Source organism: Enhydra lutris, unplaced genomic scaffold (assembly GCF_002288905.1).
Source record: "Enhydra lutris kenyoni isolate GAN:26980312 unplaced genomic scaffold, ASM228890v2 scaffoldscaffold24, whole genome shotgun sequence".
NCBI classification, from domain to species: Eukaryota; Metazoa; Chordata; class Mammalia; order Carnivora; family Mustelidae; genus Enhydra; species Enhydra lutris.
Window position 1 is genome coordinate 23,365,580 of NW_019154108.1, and position 20,292 is coordinate 23,385,871.

At 41.5% G+C, this 20,292-nt stretch overlaps 1 protein-coding gene across 4 annotated transcripts in view; it reads left to right on the forward strand.

Moving 5' to 3' along the window:
* The first annotated feature begins 3,478 nt into the window (after window positions 1-3,478).
* LOC111150736 (ABL proto-oncogene 2, non-receptor tyrosine kinase) overlaps window positions 3,479-20,292 on the forward strand; it is a 111,464-nt gene continuing 94,650 nt past the window's right edge. For all 4 annotated transcript variants that reach the window (XM_022508304.1, XM_022508308.1, XM_022508307.1 and 1 more), the window contains exon 1: window positions 3,479-3,702. In XM_022508304.1, the coding sequence (XP_022364012.1) occupies window positions 3,546-3,702 (157 nt within the window). In that variant the 5' untranslated portion in view covers window positions 3,479-3,545. The remainder of the gene's footprint in view (window positions 3,703-20,292) is intronic.

Here is a 20,292-nt window from a genome sequence, read left to right on the forward strand (position 1 = left end):
AGGAGGCAGGATCCCAGTAGAATCCTGAGTACTATAAGAGGAGTCACTTGGGAGCCATATTGGGGAGAATATGATTATTGCAAAAGTCATAACTAAGAAAGAAGACATGAAATAAGCTAATTGGATGAAACACCCATGCATGCCATAGGAGGGGTGGGGGTTTGAGGACCAAGAGATGACATACATTAAACAATTATAATCCAGGGTGTTCTGGAAAATAATTTTGAAACAGGTGAAAAATTTGGGCATTGCACATAATGAAGGGAAGGGGAAACACTGTCCAAGTGATGAGAGGAAGAAATATTTTTGTCTTAGTGAGTTGTTTGGTACTAAAGATCAGGAAGTTAGGAAGGATAGGCTTATAATAGCAGAAGAATCCAGCAGAGATGACCTGAGTCTAAATGAACACTGTGTTCATACAGAGGTAGAGAAAGAAGTAGATATGAAAGACAATGTAAGAATGTGACGATAGCCTGGAAACACAGAGTGGTAAAGAAAGGGAGCATTGCTCACAAGTCCCTTGCTTCTGGGAAATAGTGGTATTGCTCCTATTACAGGGAAGGTAAAGATGATAAGCATCTATGTCCTCCGTGTGCCTTGTTAATGTTGGTGATGGGTCTGTCTGCTCTTCCACGCCAGACCCGGGCTATCGGTTGGTTGAGGTTGTCCCTGGGCTACTGTGTATCATCCCCGCTACTTTTTTTCATCTGGTTTCTGCCCCTGCCTGGAGCTCACAGCTGCCCCTCAGTTCAATTTGAGATGATACTACTTGGGATTGTTTAAATGTTGTCCTCAGGTAAGTCATCTTGCTTTGGTTATATTGAGATGAAATAATTTCCCATGCCTAATGAAATAGGTTTCTACCTAGTCTATAAAGTTCCCATTCTTAAAGGTTCATTCTTAAAGTTCCCAATTCACTTTGAAAATGAAAGAATGGAAAATATCTACAAGATAATGCTTATATCCTAATCTCCCCTTACAGAATATTTGCTTTGGTCTAGAAAGGATCCTAAGAATCAATGGTAGAGGAATCCTCATATGCAAAATAAGAATGATATAATATAGTCCATGTGTGCATAATCATGTAGGAATAATCATGGATTATAGTCCAGGATATATATACATATATATCACATATATGATGATATATATATATGTGATAAAATTATCATGGATTATATAATATAGTCCATGTGTGCATAACCATGTAGGAATGACTAATAAAGTGATATTTGATTCTACATGTTTTAATTGGTTGATTGGTGTTTTTGTTGTTAGCTGGTGGCCAGTGGAAGGGGGGCTCACCTGAATAAATACTGTAGCATTTGTTCCATAATCTAAGTTGTACCACTTGAAAAAATTAGGCTTGGAAAATCTGATGGACTTCTGAAAACATTAATTTTTTTGAACTAATACTTCTATGACACTCATTAAATGTCAAATACTGTTTTAAGAGCTTCATGTTAACCAATTTATTTATTTATTATTGTTATTTTTTAATGTTAACCAACTTAATTCTAACAACAGCCCTATAGGTATTATTGTTATAACCATCGCTTCATGGATAAAAGAACTGACACCCAGAAGGTTAAATATTTGCCCAGGAGCAAATACCTAATAAGTATCAGAGCCTAGTTTTGAACTTAGTCTGGCTTCTGAGTCCCTGGCCTTAACTACTATCCTAATACTGATCTATTACATACCATGTGTGAATTAGCAGAGAAGCCAGACCGTTATCCTCAAAGTAATATTCTTTCAGATAATAAAAACCAAATAACAAACCAAGTTCTAGCTCTATGATAACCTCTATCCCTTGTAAACGATTTTCTCCTACTAGTTGCAAACACTTGGGAATTAAAAGGAAAAAATATTTTAATGGCAGGAAAACTTTGATCCAAATGGAAAATTCATATTCTATCTAGTGCCAAAGTATAGTATTTCTTTTGGGGGGGGTTCAGATTTTCTGGTTACACCCTGGATAGCAATGGAATAATTCGATAGCGCTCCGATAGTAGTATCAATGTCAGTGAATGGTTCATCTAAGATCACCCTGGTTCTATGAAAGATGTGTAAAAAAGAGCTGCATCCACCTTTCCCCCAAACTTATCTTCCCAGTGGGTGTTTTGTTGCTTCTTTGCAATGTCTCCCATCCTGTCTGCTTTAATTTTAAGCAAGTTTTCAGTGTGTTACCTGTAATAACTGATATTTATCAGGGAAATAAGGGAGTGAAAGGAATACTAAGAGGATAGCTATGAAGTTCCTTGAGAATTAAAAAAAAAAAACCTGGGTCAGTATTAAGATGCAGAATGTGCAAAGGAGCAATGATTAGTGAATATTTGTACATATATATGTGTGTGCATGTATAAAAAACAGCTGTTGGCGTCACTCTCTTTAGGCAATATAAATTAATGATGAGTAAGATCTGACTCAGAAGCAGGGTCAAAGAGAAATTTTCTTTTTCCCCTTTGTCATCGAAAGAAGACCTGACCACGAGCACTGTATATAAATCACACCAGTGCGAAGATTAGCTTTACTGTCAAGGATTGTAAGGGTAACAGAAACACACGTATGGTTAGACGGTGAAGGAGGTCAAGAGAAATTCATGGTAATATAATATGAGGAATGGGGCCACAACTGCTTCTCCAATGAGACGGCAGAGTGCAGACAACGGAGGCGACTGCAATTTAACATCATGAAATAATTTCAAAAAATTACAATAAAATAATAATGTACCTTTTTACTACCTTCATGTAAATTTTGTATAATCTTCGACTCTAGGCCTGCTGCTGACAATGGAGTTGGAAGGGATTCTCCTGGGTGTTTCAGGAGTCCTCACCTGGAAGGCAAGCAGCAAATGCCTTGCGCTTCCCTTTTTCAACTGTGCCTGCTCTTTAGCAGGGCTACCTGGGGGGCTCAGCGCAACCAACTCATTTGACAGGTGGAGGTAGGACCAGGAAGGCTTTAGACCATCCAGCTCCAAAAGGCGGTAGGTAGCAATGTAGAGCCGGAGCTGGGAGGGGTCGGCTAGGACGAACTCGGACCTGGGAGGCCCAGGTGGCGCGAAGACACACAGGGACCGAAAGACCCGAAGGAACGGTGGACGTGCAGACGAGGTGGGCACTGGGGGGACCCACCCGGCGAGGAGGCGTGGGCGGCGCGGGCGGGGTGGGGCCGGGGCGGGGCGGGGCCGCCGGGAAGCCCTCCCTCCGAGTAGCGGAGGTGACTGGTCGGGTGGGGGGCGGGAGACGCTCTGTCCCACGCTCTCCCAGCGCTCGGTGGTTTAAAGATGGCGGCGGCGGCGGCGGCGGCGGCGTTGGGGGCGCGGAGCCGCGGGAGGAGCGAGAAGGACAATCTGTGAGTCGCCGAGAGGCAGCGCGGCGGCTGCTTTGAGGAGTCCGCGTGCGGAACCGCCGACGGCCCTACCGCTCGGGGCCGGGGCCTGGGCTGGGAAGGAGAGGCCGAAGCAGCGCCGGGAGCCTGAGGCCGAAGCCGAGTAGGAATGTGACCTGGGGTCGGCGGGGGCGCGGGAGTACGCGAGCGCAGGGATGGGGCAGCAGGTGGGCCGCGTTGGGGAGGCTCCGGGGCTTCAGCAGCCGCAACCTCGCGGGATCCGGGTCAGCAGTGCAGCCAGGCCCTCCGGCCGCAGGCGGGACCTGGCTGGGCGCACCACAGAGGCCGGCTTCAATATCTTCACCCAGCATGGTGAGTGTGTGTGGGAGCTGGCGTGAGGGCGTGGGGGAGGCCGGGGGTGGGGTTGGGGCGGGGTGGGAAGGAGACGGGCAGCTCTAAGGGGTCTAGGGGTGGCGGGGTGCCTGAGAGTGGGGGCGGAATCCGCTGCCATCTGGGCCAGTCGCGGGAGGCGAGTCACACCCCTCCCCCCTCCCGTCTCCAGCCTGGCTGGCAGCTCCTGGGGGCGGAGAAGGGAAGAGAAGTGGTCTGAGGGGCGGTGGATGGACTGTCCTCTACCCTGGGACACACTGTGTGGCTCGGGGAAGACGGTGGGTAGTATGCCCTGGGGAGGCAAGGATGCTGGGAGGTGTGAGCTCAGTCCAGTAGGTGTTAGTGTAAATCCGTCGTTAGCGAAGGGAACCGGTTGTGCCTCGAGGGATTTGGAAATAGGAACTGAATCTCAGGAGCTGGTGGCGTATAAAGTATATACACGTATAAGTCGTACTGTGAACAGTGTCAGAATAGTGAGCAGTGACTTGAAATACTCTGATAAGGCAAAGATAAGGGTAGTATCTCAGCGCTTTTGGGATTTCCAACCCCCCCTCCCAGACTGGAAATGAAAGGCATTGCCAGACTGTCCTACGTTCTCTTTTGAGTAGGACGCGATTCTGAGAACCCGGCAGGGGTTAGAGGTTGGTGGGCATGGTTAGGACTTTGGATATGCACAAGAGTTTTCTTCCTACAGTGTGTGCATATGTACATAAATCTTCTGTATAGTTTGGGACCTATTACTTTGGCCTCATTATCAAGGTATTTTTAGAATGGTTGTCTCCCAGCTCTTTTGATCATATCCTCTTATCAGTAAAAGAGCACATACTCCCAAGAATTTGTTATCGTTAATTATATATGTACTTGTTCTCCTGTACCAATATGTTATGTAACTTATAAATGCACTCAGAAATAGAATTTAGGAAGGCATGAGATGAAAACAGTAAGTATAATGAGGTTTTTTTTTTTTTTTAGGATTTTATTTATTCATTTACTTGACAGAGAGAAAGATCACAAGTAGGCAGAGAGTCAGGCAGAGAGAGAGGGGGGAAGCAGGCTCCCTGCTGAGCAGAGAGACGGATGTGGGGCTCGATCCCAGGACCCTGAGATCATGACCTGAGCCGAAGGCAGAGGCTTAACCCACTGAGCCACCCAGGTGCCCCTATAATGAGAATTCCAATATATTTTTTTTCCTGCAGCCAAGTAGATCTTTTTGTGCTTCCTCTGAGCTGCACCCACACTACTTTTGGGACCAGTTTTCTAGAGGAAGGAAGAGTGGGGAGGGGGGAAAACAAATTGACCTTCAGGGGGTTGGGATACCATAAGACCTTAGGCTGAAGAGATAGATATGACTTATTATATAAAGGACTGGGTAGTTGAGGTTGGATGAGGGGTAGCAAATGAGTTTCACTAATAATAAAGAATAAAAGAGGGTGTCCAAATTGCACAGTGTACGGAAGAGGAGGAAGAAATAGAGTTGTTTCTATATGGAGAAGATAAGTGATTTGGGGCTATTTAGGTGTTACATGTCTACTGTTAAAGATGTGAGGGAGCTTCTCTTCCATATATATGCACATTTTATGAAGGTGTTATATGTGAGTTAGTCTTTATTAAAATGACTTTCTAGAACAATGGAGGGAGGAATGGATGGCATGCTTTCAGGGAAGATCATCCAAGTAGCCTAGCTTTATGGTAAGTGTTAGAATGCATTAAACTTGGCCCAGCAGGCAACAGTGATTTTCTTCCTCCAGCGTCTTATTGAAGACAAACTTTTCAGAGAAGGAGGAATGTCATGAAGAACAGAATAAGAAGAGATTTTGAAGGATGGAAGGATTTGGATCTCTGGAGCAAGGGAAAGAGGGCAGGCTGGGGAGGAGAGACAACTTGAGTATAAACAGTGGGAATTAACATCATTTCTTGGTGGGGTATTGAGGAGACATCTGTCGGGAATGAAGCAAGTTCTCCAGGAGTCAATCCTAGAGCAAAAACTGCAGGAATCAAGTTCTGGTCCTGGCTCCACCTGGCTGTGTGATTTAGTTACTTGCCATCTTTGGGTTTCTTTATCTGCAAAATGTAGGATTGGATGATTCCTAAGGTACCTTCTGACTCTAAGATTTTATGATTCTAATTAAAGTGATGGCAAGAAAGCTTTGGATATGTTTGATTGGGCCCGGGTGATGGAAAATGTGGCAGAGGAGTTTATATCAGTTTACATGATTGGCGAATTCATAGGATATATCAGCAAACCCAGGTATGTAATGCTGAAAGACTGGCCTTAAGTGGAGGCACAGGAAATAGGAGTAAGTTTAAGGGATATTTCATTCAATAAACAAAAGTTTTTTTGACTACCTGTTATCTAACTGGGCTCTGGGAATGTTGCTGTCCCTTATAGAACTTGAAGGACTTCATGATTCAGTATAGAGAATGAAAGAAGAGAGATCACTTTGGAGTATTTATTAAGGGCATGAACTCTGCGGCCGTTCTGCCTGGATTTGAAACCTGCCTCACCTGTTTATTTGTGTGATTCTGGGCAATTATTTAACTTTTTATGCCTTGGACTCCATTGGTAAAATGGGGATAAGAGCACCATTAATAATAGTACCAAGACTAAATTAGTTAATATTCATAAGGCACTTATTGCCTGACCAACAGTAAGAGTTAATATCGTTAGCTGCTGTGATTACTACCACTACTATTATAAAAATAGTATATTTTTAGGGGTGAGTCAGAGACTAGGAGGTTTTGAAATTGGCTGAAGTAATAATTATTTTATCAACAATTTTGGAAGTCAGAAGCAGATCGAAAGGATGGGACAGGGTAACTTTGTTGCTGAAGTTTAGTATGAAAAGACTGTCATTAGCAGATAATATAGGAAATAAAGATGGAGTACTGTTTCTAGACAGATGAGTGTTTATAAACTTCTTTAAAAATTTTCTGGTACTAATGGGGCGCCTGGGTGGCTCAGTGGGTTAAAGCCTCTGCCTTCGGCTCAGGTCATGATCTCAGGGTCCTGGGATGGAGCCCCGCATCGGGCTCTCGGCTCTGTGGGGAGCCTGCTTCCTCCTCTCTCTCTGCCTGCCTCTCTGCCTGCTTGTGATCTCTCTCTGTCAAATAAATAAATAAAATCTTTAAAAAAATTTTTTTCTGGTACTTAGTTTATTTTTAAGATTTTACTTTATTTGAGAGAGAAAGAGTGTGTCAGAGAGAAAGAGCACCTGTGGGTGCACAAGCAGGGTGAGGAGCAGAGAGAGAAGCAGACTCCCCGCTGAGCATAGAGCCTGTTGAGGGACTTGATCTTGGGGCTCCAGGATCATGATCTAAGCTGAAAGCAGATGTTTAACTGGCTGAGCTGCCCAGGTGCTCCAAAGTGTTTATAAACTTTTCTATAGATGAGTGTCTCAGCCTGGCACTATAGATATTTTGGGATGGATTGTTCCTTGTTGGGGGGAGGGGTATCCTATGGTTTGTAGGATGTTTAGCAGCATCCTGGCCTCTACTTACTAGATGCCAGTAGAACCTCTTCTGGCAACCCTTTCCTCCAGTTGTGACAACCAGAAATGTTTCCAGACATTGCCCCCCACCTCACGCCAGGGGACATGGAGCAAAATTGCTCCTAGTTGAGAACTGCTGCTTAGGAAAATGTAGAGGGGCGCCTGGGTGGCTCCACTGGTTAAGTGTCTGCCTTGGGCTCAGGTCATGGGCTCAGTGGTCCTGGGAGTCCCACTCCCTGCTCAGCCCTCTGCCCTGTTCCTGTGATCTCTCTCTCTCTCTTGCTCACACTCTCTCAAATAAATAAAATTAAAACAACAACAACAACAACACCTGGTAGATTCTGAATTGAATGACTAAATGAGTCAGATTCTAAAGCTCCTGAACCTGTCATTTGACATTTACATAAAAAATCTGAATCCTGGAAGTAGTGTACAAATAGTGCTCTTGAGTTTCAGAATTGAGATATTAGCACATAATTTCATATAGGAAATTATTAGGTCTGGCAGACTTTTGAGCTTACATGTGGGTTTAGATATAGGTCAAATATTGTTTGTAGTTAATCAGTAAAAATGTATAGATGTTATAGAAGTGGCTTTGAGTCCATGATATTTCTTCTGTAGAAAGACATGGTATTTTTTATTGTTAATATATGGGAAAGTTATAATAATTTGCCTCTCCAGAAGTGATTTTTTTTTTTTTTTAAGATTTTATTTATTTGACAGAGAGATCACCAGTAGGCAGAGAGGCGGGGGCGGGGGAAGCAGGCTCCCTGCTGAGCAGAGAGCCCGATGCGGGACTTGATCCCAGGACCCTGAGATCATGACCTGAGCCGAAGGCAGCGGCTTAATCCACTGAGCCACCCATGTGCCCCTCCAGAAGTGATTTTTATGAAAATAATTGAGAAGGAATAAAAATAATAGGGCTGGCTTTGGTATGAAAGGAGTGAGTGTTGTATGACTTCTCTGAACTCCGCTATTGAACCTTTTTGGTGAGTTGCTGTTTTGTCACTAGTAATCTGGGGTTAATACTGCCTTTTTTTTTTTATAACTGACCTTGCAACAGTTGAGTGATTTCACTTCAGCTTCTCTCATTTGCTGAAAGTACTACTAAAAATGAACCTTAAATTATGACGTTTTGAGGGGCGCCTGGGTGGCTCAGTGAGTTAAGCCTCTGCCTTCGGCTCAGGTCATGATCTCAGGGTCCTGGGATCGAGCCCCGCATCGGGCTCTCTGCTCGGCAGGGAGCCTGCTTCTCTCTTTCTCTCTCTGTCTGCCTCTCTGCCTACTTGTGATCTCTCTCTGTCAAATAAATAAATAAAATCTCTAAAAAAAAAAATTATGAAGTTTTGAGTAACTCCTCTTAAATCAATTTCATCATTTTAAATGGACTGATTTACTTATTTGTTTATTTTGGATCTATACTTCATGTTTTAATCTTTGCAGAATGAAAGATGTGGGCACCCCAGGTTGAAAATGGTACTGTAGAAAAGAATAGGAAGGCTGTTGCAAGAGAATTTTTTTTTTTTTAAAGATTTTATTTATTTATTTGACAGAGATCACAAGTAGCCAGAGAGGCAGGCAGAGAGAGAGGAGGAAGCAGGCTCCCCGCTGAGCAGAGAGCCCGATGTGGGGCTCGATCCCAGGACCCTGAGATCATGACCTGAGCCGAAGGCAGAGGCTTTAACCCACTGAGCCACCCAGGTGCCCCGCAAGAGAATTTTAATTGTAGTTTTGGTGGCCTAGTACAGTGGTCACTAATTTTTTTTTTTTTTTTTAAACAACTTTAAGTAATTTCTACACCCAGTATGGGGCTTGAAATCAGGGCTCAAAGATCAAGAGTTGCATATTCTTCTGATTGAGCCGGCCAGGCACCCCAATGTGATCACTGATTCTTCTTTTTCTTCTCCCCCGCCAAAGATTTTATTTATTTATTTATTTGAGAGAAAGAGAATGAGCGAGAGAGAGCACAAGTTGGGGTGAAAGTTAGAGGGAAAAGTCTGCTTCTCCCTGCTGAGCAGGGAGCCCGAAATGGCTCTCCATCCCAGGACCCTGGGACCATGACCTGAGCCAAAGGCAGATGCTTAACCAACTGAGCCATCCAGGTGCTCCATGGTCACTGATTCTTATGAGAAACTAAACTTTTAAAAAGAAATAAGCTGTTACATTTTTATTAACCTTGAAGTGTGCAGAAGTTACAAATATATAACTGTGTCCGTACTTAGGGCAAAGTGATAAAATAATACAGATTCTGTTCTCACAGCCCAGTGGACAGTAAGGTCCTAGGTAAATTATGAAGTCTGAAGATCCTTCTTAAAGGTCTTTAGCATGCTTAAAAAGAAGGCAAAGCCAAACAAAACCATCCTGCAACCCCCTTTCACTGTTCTCTTTTCTCCTGTCCATTCTTTACCAAAATCAGGAATAATGATGATAATTATATTTGTGTACGTATTTTTAGAGTGTATGAAGACATTTTATGTCCTTTATCTCATTCGATCTTTAAAACTATGCTGTTTACTTTGAAATAGGTAGGGGCAGGTATTGATCTTCCGTTCTATAGATGGTAAGGAGTTAAAGGAATTAAATGACTTCCTAAGGTCACATAACTGTTAAATTATGGACCTGAAACTCATGGCTTTGCCTCCAAATTTTGCTCTAGTGAAGAGATTTAGAGAACATGGTTTTTAGAAGTAGAATTGCATTCACATCGTGTCTTCTGACATTGCTAAAGAGTTACAGCTCCCAGCCTCATAAAATTATGTACGAAGTACTCGACAAGTAGGAGTGTTGTTATTTATCTTGAGATAGTTGTAGAGATTGTGTCAGTTGTATGTGAGCATGTTTTGTAAACTAAAACACTGCTGTTGTCATTTTGAGGGCGTGCTAAAGCATAGCATTGTCTTACCACTTACATTTTAAGTCTCTATTTTCTCTGAGTATTTTTTCCTCTGAGGTGACTCTTGACTTTGAGAAAGCATCAAAAAGGTAGGGAAGGGGCACCTGGGTGGCTCAGTGGGTTAAAGCCTCTGCTTTCAGCTCAGGTCATGATCCCAGGGTCCTGGGATCGAGCCCCACGTCAGGCTCTCTGCTCTGCAGGGAGCCTGCTTCCTCCTCTCTCTCTGCCTGCCTCTCTGCCTACTTGTGATTTCTCTCTCTCTGTCAAATAAATAAAATCTTTAAAAAGAAAAAAAGGTAGGGAAATTTTGGGGACCTGAATTCACATTAGGCCTTACTTTCTCTGAAAGTAAATGTTACCCTCTTTTTTTCCTTTCTTCCAATTTGAATTATAGTTAGTACACAATGTTACATTAGTTTCAGGAGTACAACATAGAGATTCAACAATTATATACATTATGCTATGCTCACCACATGTGTAACTACCATCTGTCACCGTACAGCACTATGACAGGACCAGTGAATATATTCCCCTTGCTGTGCTTTTTATTCCTGCGACGTCTGTAACTGGAAGCCTGTATCTCCCACACCCTTTCACCTATTTTGCTCATCCTTCACCCCCCCCCCCTTCCTCTGCTCTGGCAACCATCAGTTCTCTGTTTATAGGTCTGATTCTTCTTCTTGTTCATTCGTTTGTTTTTTAGATTCTATATGCAAGTGAAATCATATGGTATTTGTTTTTCACCAACATAATATCCTCCAGGTCCATCCATGTTGTCGCAAATGGCAAGATCTCATCATCTTCTATGGCTGAGTAATACTCTAATTGTGTGTGTGTGTGTGTGTGTGTGTGTGTGTGTGTGTACACCACATATTTATCCATTCATCTGTGGTTGGACACTTGGGCTGCTTCCATATCTTGGCTACTGTACATGATGCTGCAGTAAACATAGGGGTGCACATATATTTATTTATTTATTTATTTATTTATTTATTTTAAGATTTTATTTATTTGACAGAGAGAGATCACAAGTAGGCAAAGAGGCAGGGAAGCAGGCTTCTCGCAGAGCAGAGAGCCCGACGCGGGGCTCGATCCCAGGACCCTGAGATCATGACCCGAGCTGAAGGCAGAGGCTTTAACCCACTGAGCCACCCAGGCGCCCCCATATATTTATTTTTTAAGATTTTTATTTATTTACTTGAGAGAGAGAGACCATGAGCAGGGGGAGCAACAGAGGGAGAGGGAGAAGGAGACTTCACGACGAGCAGGGAGCCTGATGCAGGGCTGGATCCTGGGACCCTGAGATCATGACCCCGGCCGAAGGCAGAGGCTTAACCCACTGAGCCACCCAGGCGCCCCTGAATTAGTGCTTTATTTTATTTTATTTTATTTTATTTTTTTAAAAGATTTTATTTATTTATTTGACAGAAATCACAAGTAGGCAGAGAGGCAGGCAGAGAGAGGGGGAAGCAGGCTCCCTGCTGAGCAGAGAGACCGATGTGGGGCTCGATCCCAGGACCCCGGGATCACGACCTGAGCCGAAGGCAGAGGCCCTAACCCACTGAGCCACCCAGGCGCCCCTGAATTAGTGTTTTAAGTGTTATTCTCTTAGAATGATTTGTCTTAGGGGCTGGGTATCAGTCAGAGGACACGTAGTCCATGGTTCTTTTTCACTCACTCTTTTTATAGGAATTTTTTTTTTTCCCCCCTGGAGAAGGTGAACCAGAAACACAGGCCAATGCAAATGTAATGTTTAGGTAGAGACCTCATTCTGAGCTGGCACATTTGTTTTCTGGTTAATATTTAATGACTTCATAATATAACTTCCTTCATCTGATATCCTTTGAGACCTTTTTGTGCTTTCTTGCATTATTTTTACCTCTCATTGTAAAATTTCTTTTTAAAAGCATGTTTAGTAGGACTTTTATATTGATTTTGTGAGTCAGATGTGCTTTTTATCATATACTACACATAGGAGATTTCAGAATACTTGAGAATGTTAACATTATCAATGTTAACAGATTTCTTTTGGAATAGGTGAATTTGGAGTTTCACTGTAGAGTCTTCACCAGATTTTATAGAATAGTTCTCAAACTTTAGTGTGGGGAGTTTGTTAAATACAGATTGCTGGGTCCCATCCCCAGTGGTTCTGATTCAGGTCTGAGGTGGGATTTAAGAATTTGCATTTCTGACAGATTTCCAGGTATTGCTGATGCTTCTTGTTGGGGGCAACAGTTTGAGAACTAAGAGAACACTTTGATGTGAAATTAAGAATAGTAATGAATCAGGGTTATTCAAAGATTGTCATTTGTGTCAGAAAATCTAACGTATTGATTCTGTTCTACTTAAAACTGGTTGAAGAGTCCATTTGTTCCAAGTCGAGTGTGTCTGTATGCAAGCATCCACCATCTTACACCATCTTTTGGAGGCACAAGGAGAGATGTCTTTTTGCTTTGGCCTCAGCTTTTTTTGATCTCTGAAAGCTCATATGTTTGGAGGTCTGTTGAGAGACTACTTTTTTTTTCTTTTTTTTTTTTTTAAGATTTTATCAGAGAGAGAGAAGGAGAGAGAGCGAGCACAGGCAGACAGAATGGCAGGCAGAGGCAGAGGGAGAAGCAGGCTCCCTGCCAAGCAAGGAGCCCGATGTGGGACTCGATCCCAGGACGCTGGGATCATGACCTGAGCCGAAGGCAGCTGCTTAACCAACTGAGCCACCCAGGCGTCCCGAGAGACTACTTTTGAAAGAATCTAGAGTATTAGGGAGAAGGAAGGTAGGACACAGGGTTCTGGTGACAGATTTAGGGTGGGCCTCGGTTTTTAGAAAAAGGGGTGAAGAAAGAATTGCCACCTATTGCCTGCTATGTGCCAGGCATGTTTTTTCATTTAAACGCGTAAACCCCTGCTTGCCAGCTGAAAGAGATTAGAGCCCAAAGATACTGGGATACCTATTTGTAACTATGTTTTCGGTGTATGTTGGGCCTTTTGGAGGATGTGTCCACGTACATCTGTATCTGTGAGTTTTAGTTTTTTAAAATCTCTCTTGGGACCAGTGATGAGGTTTTCAGAATGGTAGGCCAGAGTTGGGTCTGTATATTCTGTGGCTATGAATTGAGACTCCAATATTATGGTGTAACAAAGGGAGCAGTAAGTACTCATGATGCTATTTGGAATCTCACTGTAATGTGGAACTATGGTCCTAACTTCTAGGCTTAGTGTTACTGGTATTTCATACTTAAAACCGTGTGTGTGTGTTTGTTTGTGTAGTATGTACATTTATATATTTATATGTAAAAATATATATATTTAAAGATTTTATGTAATTGATGGAGAATGAGAGCACAAGCAGGTGAAATAGCAGCAGAGGGAGAGGGAGAAGCACACTCCCTGCTGAACAGAGAGCCTGACATGGGGCTTGATCCCAGGACCCTAGGATTATGACCTGAGTTGAAGGCAGATGCTTAACCAGCTGAACCACACAGGCACCCCTTAAAATTTTATGTTTTATATAATTTAACATGGGACTTATATTAATATATTAATATATGTCATATTTTATATAATTTTATACTTTCTCCGTCTTATAGATTACAACTCTCTTCTCTTTGCTTTTTAGAAATTAAGATTTTTAAGATTTTACTTATTTATTAGAATAAATTGGGGGCAGAGGGAGAGGGAGAAGCAGACTCCCCACTGAGTAGGGAGCCAGATGTGGGGATCCATTCCAGGACCCCGAGATCATCACCTGAGCCCATGGCAGGTGCTTTACCATCTGAGCCACCCAGGCGCCCCCAGTAATTGCCTATTTTAATGCCTCTGAGAGTATTTTTCAGGTGTAATTTATTTATTTATCTTTTCTTTAAAGATTTTATTCATTTGACAGACAGAGATCACAAGTAGGCAGAGAGGCAGGCAGAGAGAGAGAAGGGGAAGCAAGGCTCCCTGCTGAGCAGAGAGCCCGATGTAGGCTCATCCCAGGACCCTGGGATCATGATCAGGTGTAATTTAGAACAGCTGTCCAAGAGACTAATGCTGCTTAACTAGATGTTGGTGAACATCCTTACTGGTTTGTGTGTCTGCATGTGTGGAAGTGTGATACTGTATACAATAACCCTTGGTTGCTAATCCTGCCTTTTTGAGTTGAGTGCATAATTTCAGTGTATAAATTTATGATTATTACACTAGTTACAAAAATTTCTCAGTATTGTTTTGCTTAAACTTTCACTCAAATACATAGGTTGATACACATTAAATACAATACTGTGCCACATTTCATTTTGGTTGCTAAAAACTTAGGAATCTCTTAAGCCCTCCCTGTGCCTCTTTGCTTCATGCTGTAAGTGTGCTGAGTCTGTGGTGGTGGAATTGCTGGCTTCTCCATGGTGAACTCTGCCGGTATGGGGTTTTAAGCTCCACAGGCCCAGCCAGGCAATTTATATTCTCTGGTTTGCTTTCCAAAGACAGGGGCGTTTCAGAAACCTTTCACTTGATGTGGTCAGGGTCAAAGAAAATGATCTGTGGCTTCATCTAATATATAGTATGTATGCATACTGTCTGTTAGCCTGTTCCTCTCTCTATGCTAATTCCAGCAAATTAAAATAACAATACTGAGTTAGGACTAAAGATTGCCACTTAGCATTTTGTGGTTCTAGATAATTACTAAGAAAACATTTTCCTAAAACTAGCATACTAACAGGCACAGTTGGTATCACCCATCTGTTTGTTTGTTTGTTTCTTTCTTTTTTAAGATTTTATTCATTTGTCAGAGAGAGCACAAGCAGGGGGAGCGGCAGTCAGGGAGAAGTAGGCTCCCTGCTGAGCAAAGAGCCCCATGATGATGTGAGACTTGATTCCAGGACCCCAGGATCAAGACCTGAGTGGAGGGCAGATCTTAACTGACTGAGCCACCTAGGAGTCCCTTTTTCTTTCTTTCTTTGTTTCTTTCAAGATTTTATTTATTCATTTGAGAGAGAGGAAGGAGCAGAGGGAAAGGGACAAGGAGACTCGATGCTGAGCACAGAGCTGGACCCAGGGCTTGATCTCATAACCCTGAGATCATGACCTGAGCTAAAACCAAGAGTTGAACGGTTAACCCACAGAGCCACCCAGGCACCTGCACTTACGTGTTTCTTATAGGAAAGAAAGGTTGATACATGAAGGTTTTTGTTAAGTAGCTTTCTTTTTGTTTTGAGATTGTATTTTTTTTTTTAAGATTTTATTTATTTATTTGACAGACAGAGATCACAAGTAGGCAGAGAGGCAGGCAGAGAGAGGAGGAAGCAGGCTCCCTGCTGAGCAGAGAGCCCGATGCGGGACTCAATCCCAGGATCCTGGGATCACGACCTGAGCCGCAGGCAGAGGCTTTAATCCACTGAGCCACCCAGGCGCCCCTGAGATTGTATTTTTAATTGTATATAAACCTATGAAGAGGTATCTCAATATAAAAGACCAAATTAATACAGAAGCATATAACCAAGACTAAAAGTCCTCTTTGATATTCCCACCATTCTCCTGTTCTGTTGTTAGAGGTAAGTACTGTTCATGGTTTGATTTGTATTTTCCCAGAACTTTGTATATATTTACATTTATAAAAGTGTACATACTTAGAGTTCTCTTGCCATTTCATAAATAGCATTGTACTGTATGAATTTTTCTCTCCCGGATTTGTTTTTTTGTATTTAATGTATCTGGAAGACCTTTCTATGCCAGTATGTGTCAAATCTGCCATTCTTTTCAACAGCTTTGATTTGCATGATTTAGATACATATAATAACCATTTTGTTTAGATATTAGCCATTTTTTTAAGTTGATGAATATTTGTTTACAAGATTATCAAAGATCTCCTGTTTTTCTCTTCTGGTATTTTTTCCCTTTACATTACCAACTTGAACTTATGTGAAATATTCATCCATCCATCCATCCATTCATTCATTGATGTTGGTTGGTTGGTTGGAACCAACTTAATATTTTTCCATTGTACTAATACTAACAAAATAGCTTATCAGTTCCCACTGTTTTGAAGAGCCATATTTCTCAGATGTCAAAATCTCAAATGTACATACCTTTGAAAAATTATCTCCATGATTCCGTTCATCTTTCTCTTCCTACACATTTGTTTTACATATTATTTTAGTTATAATAATTTGATTATAAGCTTAAAGCATATGTGTTTATTTGGGTAGCTCCCCATCATTGTGTTCTTTTTCAAAATATATTTGGATATTATTATTATGACCTTCAAAGAGCACTAGGATTTAGATTGTTAAGATTTAGAAATCTTGATGGGATTTGGATAATAATTCTATTAAATTACTGGTTAATTTGCAGGCAAATTGACACTATTGCATCATTGTGTACTTAATTCGAAGAGTGTGGTATCCTTTTGCCTATAAGTAAAAAATGTCTTTAAGTAAAAAAAGAGTTTTCAGTTACTGTTTTGGATATTTCTTGTTAGGCTTATTTGTGGGCATTTTATAATTGTTGTAATTTTAAGTGTCATTTTTTGGGTACAAACTTAGAAGTGGAATTGCTGGCTTCATATGGTAGTTCTATTTTTTAATTTTTTTGAGGAACCTTCATACTATTTTCCATTGTGGCTCTACCAGTTTACATTCCCACCAACAATGCACAAGGGTGATAACACTGGTCATCTCATCTTTTTTGGTTATAGCTATTCTAACAGGTGTGAGATGATATCTCATTGTGGTTTTTGACTGACATTTTTCTGATTCGTGATTTTTCAGCACAACGATATGAAACATATCCTTGTTGGCTCTTTGTGTGTCTTTGGAAAGATGTTCATTTCCTCTGCCCGTTTAAAAAAAAATTTTTTTTTAAGATTTTTTTATTTATTTATTTGACAGACAGAGATCACAAGTAGGCAGAGAGACAGGCAGAGAGAGAGGAAGCAGGCTTCCTGCTGAGCAGAGAGCCCGATGCAGGGCTAGATCCCAGGATCCTGGGATCACGACCTGAGCCGAAGGCAGAGGCTTTAACCCACTGAGCCACCCAGGTGTCCCTCCTCTGCCCATTTTTTGATAGAATTTTTGTGCTATTGAGTTACATAAAATTTTTCCTTTTAAAGCTCAAGAGCTTAATAGGTAGATCTTTGAGAAATCTATCTTAAAGGATTATTTCTGAATCTATACGTAATGTACCACCTATATATTTGGATTTTGGTTGTCTTGCTAATTTAGGAAGTTTTTTTTTTTATTATTAACATATAATGTATTATTTGTTTCAGGGGTACAGGTCTGTGATTCATCAGTTCAGAACACTCAGCATAGCGCATACCCTCCCCAATATCCATCACCCGGCTACCCCATCTCTCCCACCCCCCCTAGTTAGTTTAGGACGTTTTGACTATTTTCCTGGTTTTCACATTATTTGCCTAACCTATTTCCTCTGCTATCCATATATTTGCAGATCAGTAGTCATTGATCTTTTTTCTATATCTCACTATTGGTTCCCATTATTATAAAATTTCACCAAATTGATTTGATTCACTTATTTATTTCTTTTTATTTATTTATTTATTTATTTATTTATTTATTTATTTATTTTTATTATAAACATATATTTTTATCCCCAGGGGTACAGGTCTGTGAATCGCCAGGTTTACACACTTCACAGCACTCACCATAGCACATACCCTCCCCAATGTCCATATTCCCACCCCTCAACCCCCCTCCCCCCATTAACCCTCAGTTTGTTTTGTGAGATTAAGAGTCACTTATGGTTTGTCTCCCTCCCAATCCCATCTTGCTTCATTTACTCTTCTCCTACCCCCTTAAGCCCCCATGTTGCATCTCCTCTCCCTCATATCAGGGAGATCATATGATAGTTGTCTTTCTCCGATTGACTTATTTCGCTAAGCATGATACCCTCTAGTTCCATCCACGTCGTCGCAAATGGCAAGATTTCATTTCTTTTGATGGCTGCATAGTATTCCATTGTGTATATATACCACATCTTCTTTATCCATTCGTCTGTTGATGGACATCTAGGTTCTTTCCATAGTTTGGCTATTGTAGACATTGCTGCTATAAACATTCGGGTGCACGTGCCCCTTCGGATCACTTCACTTATTTATTTCTGATTTAACAGTGTTGAACTATTGTGTACTGTAGTCAAGTCTTCTCTACCTTAGCAGTTTTCTTTGGGTGATATGTGTGAGTAGGACTCTTGATTAAAAGTAATAGAGACCAATTCTAGATTATGTAATCTATAGAAAATTTATATGGGGACATTGGCTGCTCAAGTACAGGAATGCAGCTAGGCTGGTCCAGAAACAGGAAGTGAAAGGCTGCTAGAAACTCAGGCAATATTTATTAGCTGACTTTTGTTTTAACTATTTACTCACTTGATTCTTCCCTCTTAGGCATTCAGTTCATATCACACTTTCCAATTCTTTAAAATTTCTTTGATCAAGAGGATGGTTATTAGTAAACTTTCATTTCTTAGTCTCATTTTTAAACTCCCTGGACAGTCACTGTGATTGGTGGTCAGTTCACCCATCATAGGATTTCTCAGTTTCCATAATATTGACACTTGGGGCTGGATTTTGTCGTTGTGGTAGTGGGGACTGTCATGTGCCTTGTAGGATGTTTAGCAGCATCTCTGGCTCCTAATAACTAAATGTCAGTAGCGCTCACCTTCTAATCGTGATGACCAAAAAATGTCTGTAGATACTGCTGGTGTCCTTCTGGGGGTAAAATTACCTCTGGTGGAAAACTTCTGACCTAGAATGTGTTGGGCTGCTGTGGACATACCATGTATGAGAAAGACTTTGCAGGAGAGTCATTGTGAGCTAGGTACTGCAAACATTCAATAAATATTTTTGGGTTTTTTGGTAGCAACTATAAATTTAGCACTTTTTAAGTATTTTTAGGTATCCCTTATAAGTGGCTCAGTCAATTAAGTGTCCAACTTTTGATGTCAGCTCCGGTCTTGCTTTCAGGGTTGTGAGTTCAAGGCATGTGTTGGGCCCCAAGCTGGGCATAGAGCTTACCTAAAAAAAAAAATTCCCCCCCCCAGGGGGCACCTGGTTGGCTCAGTCAGTAGAGCATGTGACGCTTGATCTCAGGGTCATGAGTTCGAGCCCCACCTTGGCTATAGAGATTTTTTTTTTTATATTAACATATAATGTATTATTTACCCCAGGGTACAGGTCCGTGAATCATCAGGCTTACACATTTCACAGCACTCACCATGGCACGTACCCTCCCCAGTGTCCATAATCCAGCCACCCTATCCCTGCCCCGCCTCCCCAGCAACCCTGAGTTTGTTTTGTGAGATTAAGAATCTCTTACAGGGGCATCTGGGTGGCTCAGTGGGTTAAAGCCTCTGCCTTCAGCTCAGGTCGTGATCCCAGAGTCCTGGGATCAAGCCCCACATTGGGCTCTCTGCCTGCCTCTCTGCCTACTTGTGATTTCTGTCAGTCAAATAAATAAAATCTAAAAAAAAAATATGTTATACTTAAGAGATTACTGATCTACCAAGAATGACTATGTTTGCTCTCTGATCTTGATGTGAACAGATTTTTTACACTTGGAATTCTTGAAGCATTTGGGTTCCCTAGTTGAGTGCTTTCCGTTGTAAACATCAGTCAGAGTTGCAGCCATTTTTAAGCATGCTGTTAACAGCAAGGATTCTGGTGTTAGACTGTGTGGGTTTAAAGCCTGGATTACATTTGTGACTTTGGTATCTTGACAAAGGTACGACAAATTTAGAACCTTGGGAGACCTTGGAAATAGTATTTCTGGACAAGTTACTTATTTTCTCTGTTTCTTCATCTGTAAGATAGTCATGCTAATAGTACCTACTTTACAGTATAGTGAAAATGATTATGTATAAAATTCCCAGAGAGTGCATGGTGAATGATAAAAGTGCTCCAAAAATGATAAAAAAGCAACAAAGCGATAGAAAAAAAGGTGGTTGAAAAGCAACTTAACAAAAATGGCTAGTATTTTTATTGGTTAATATACTTAAGTTTTATAAGTTCTAAATGATTTAAATAACAATTATGACCATGTTGAGGCCTTAATACAAGGTAGTATATTGTACTTAGACTTGTTCTGTGCCTCCGTTTAGTTACCAGATTTCATTGCTTCTGGATATATAGGTAAGTGTAGTTTGTAGTTTTATTCTGTTTTGATACAATTATCAGCATTCTGATTAGTTATCTCTAGCACT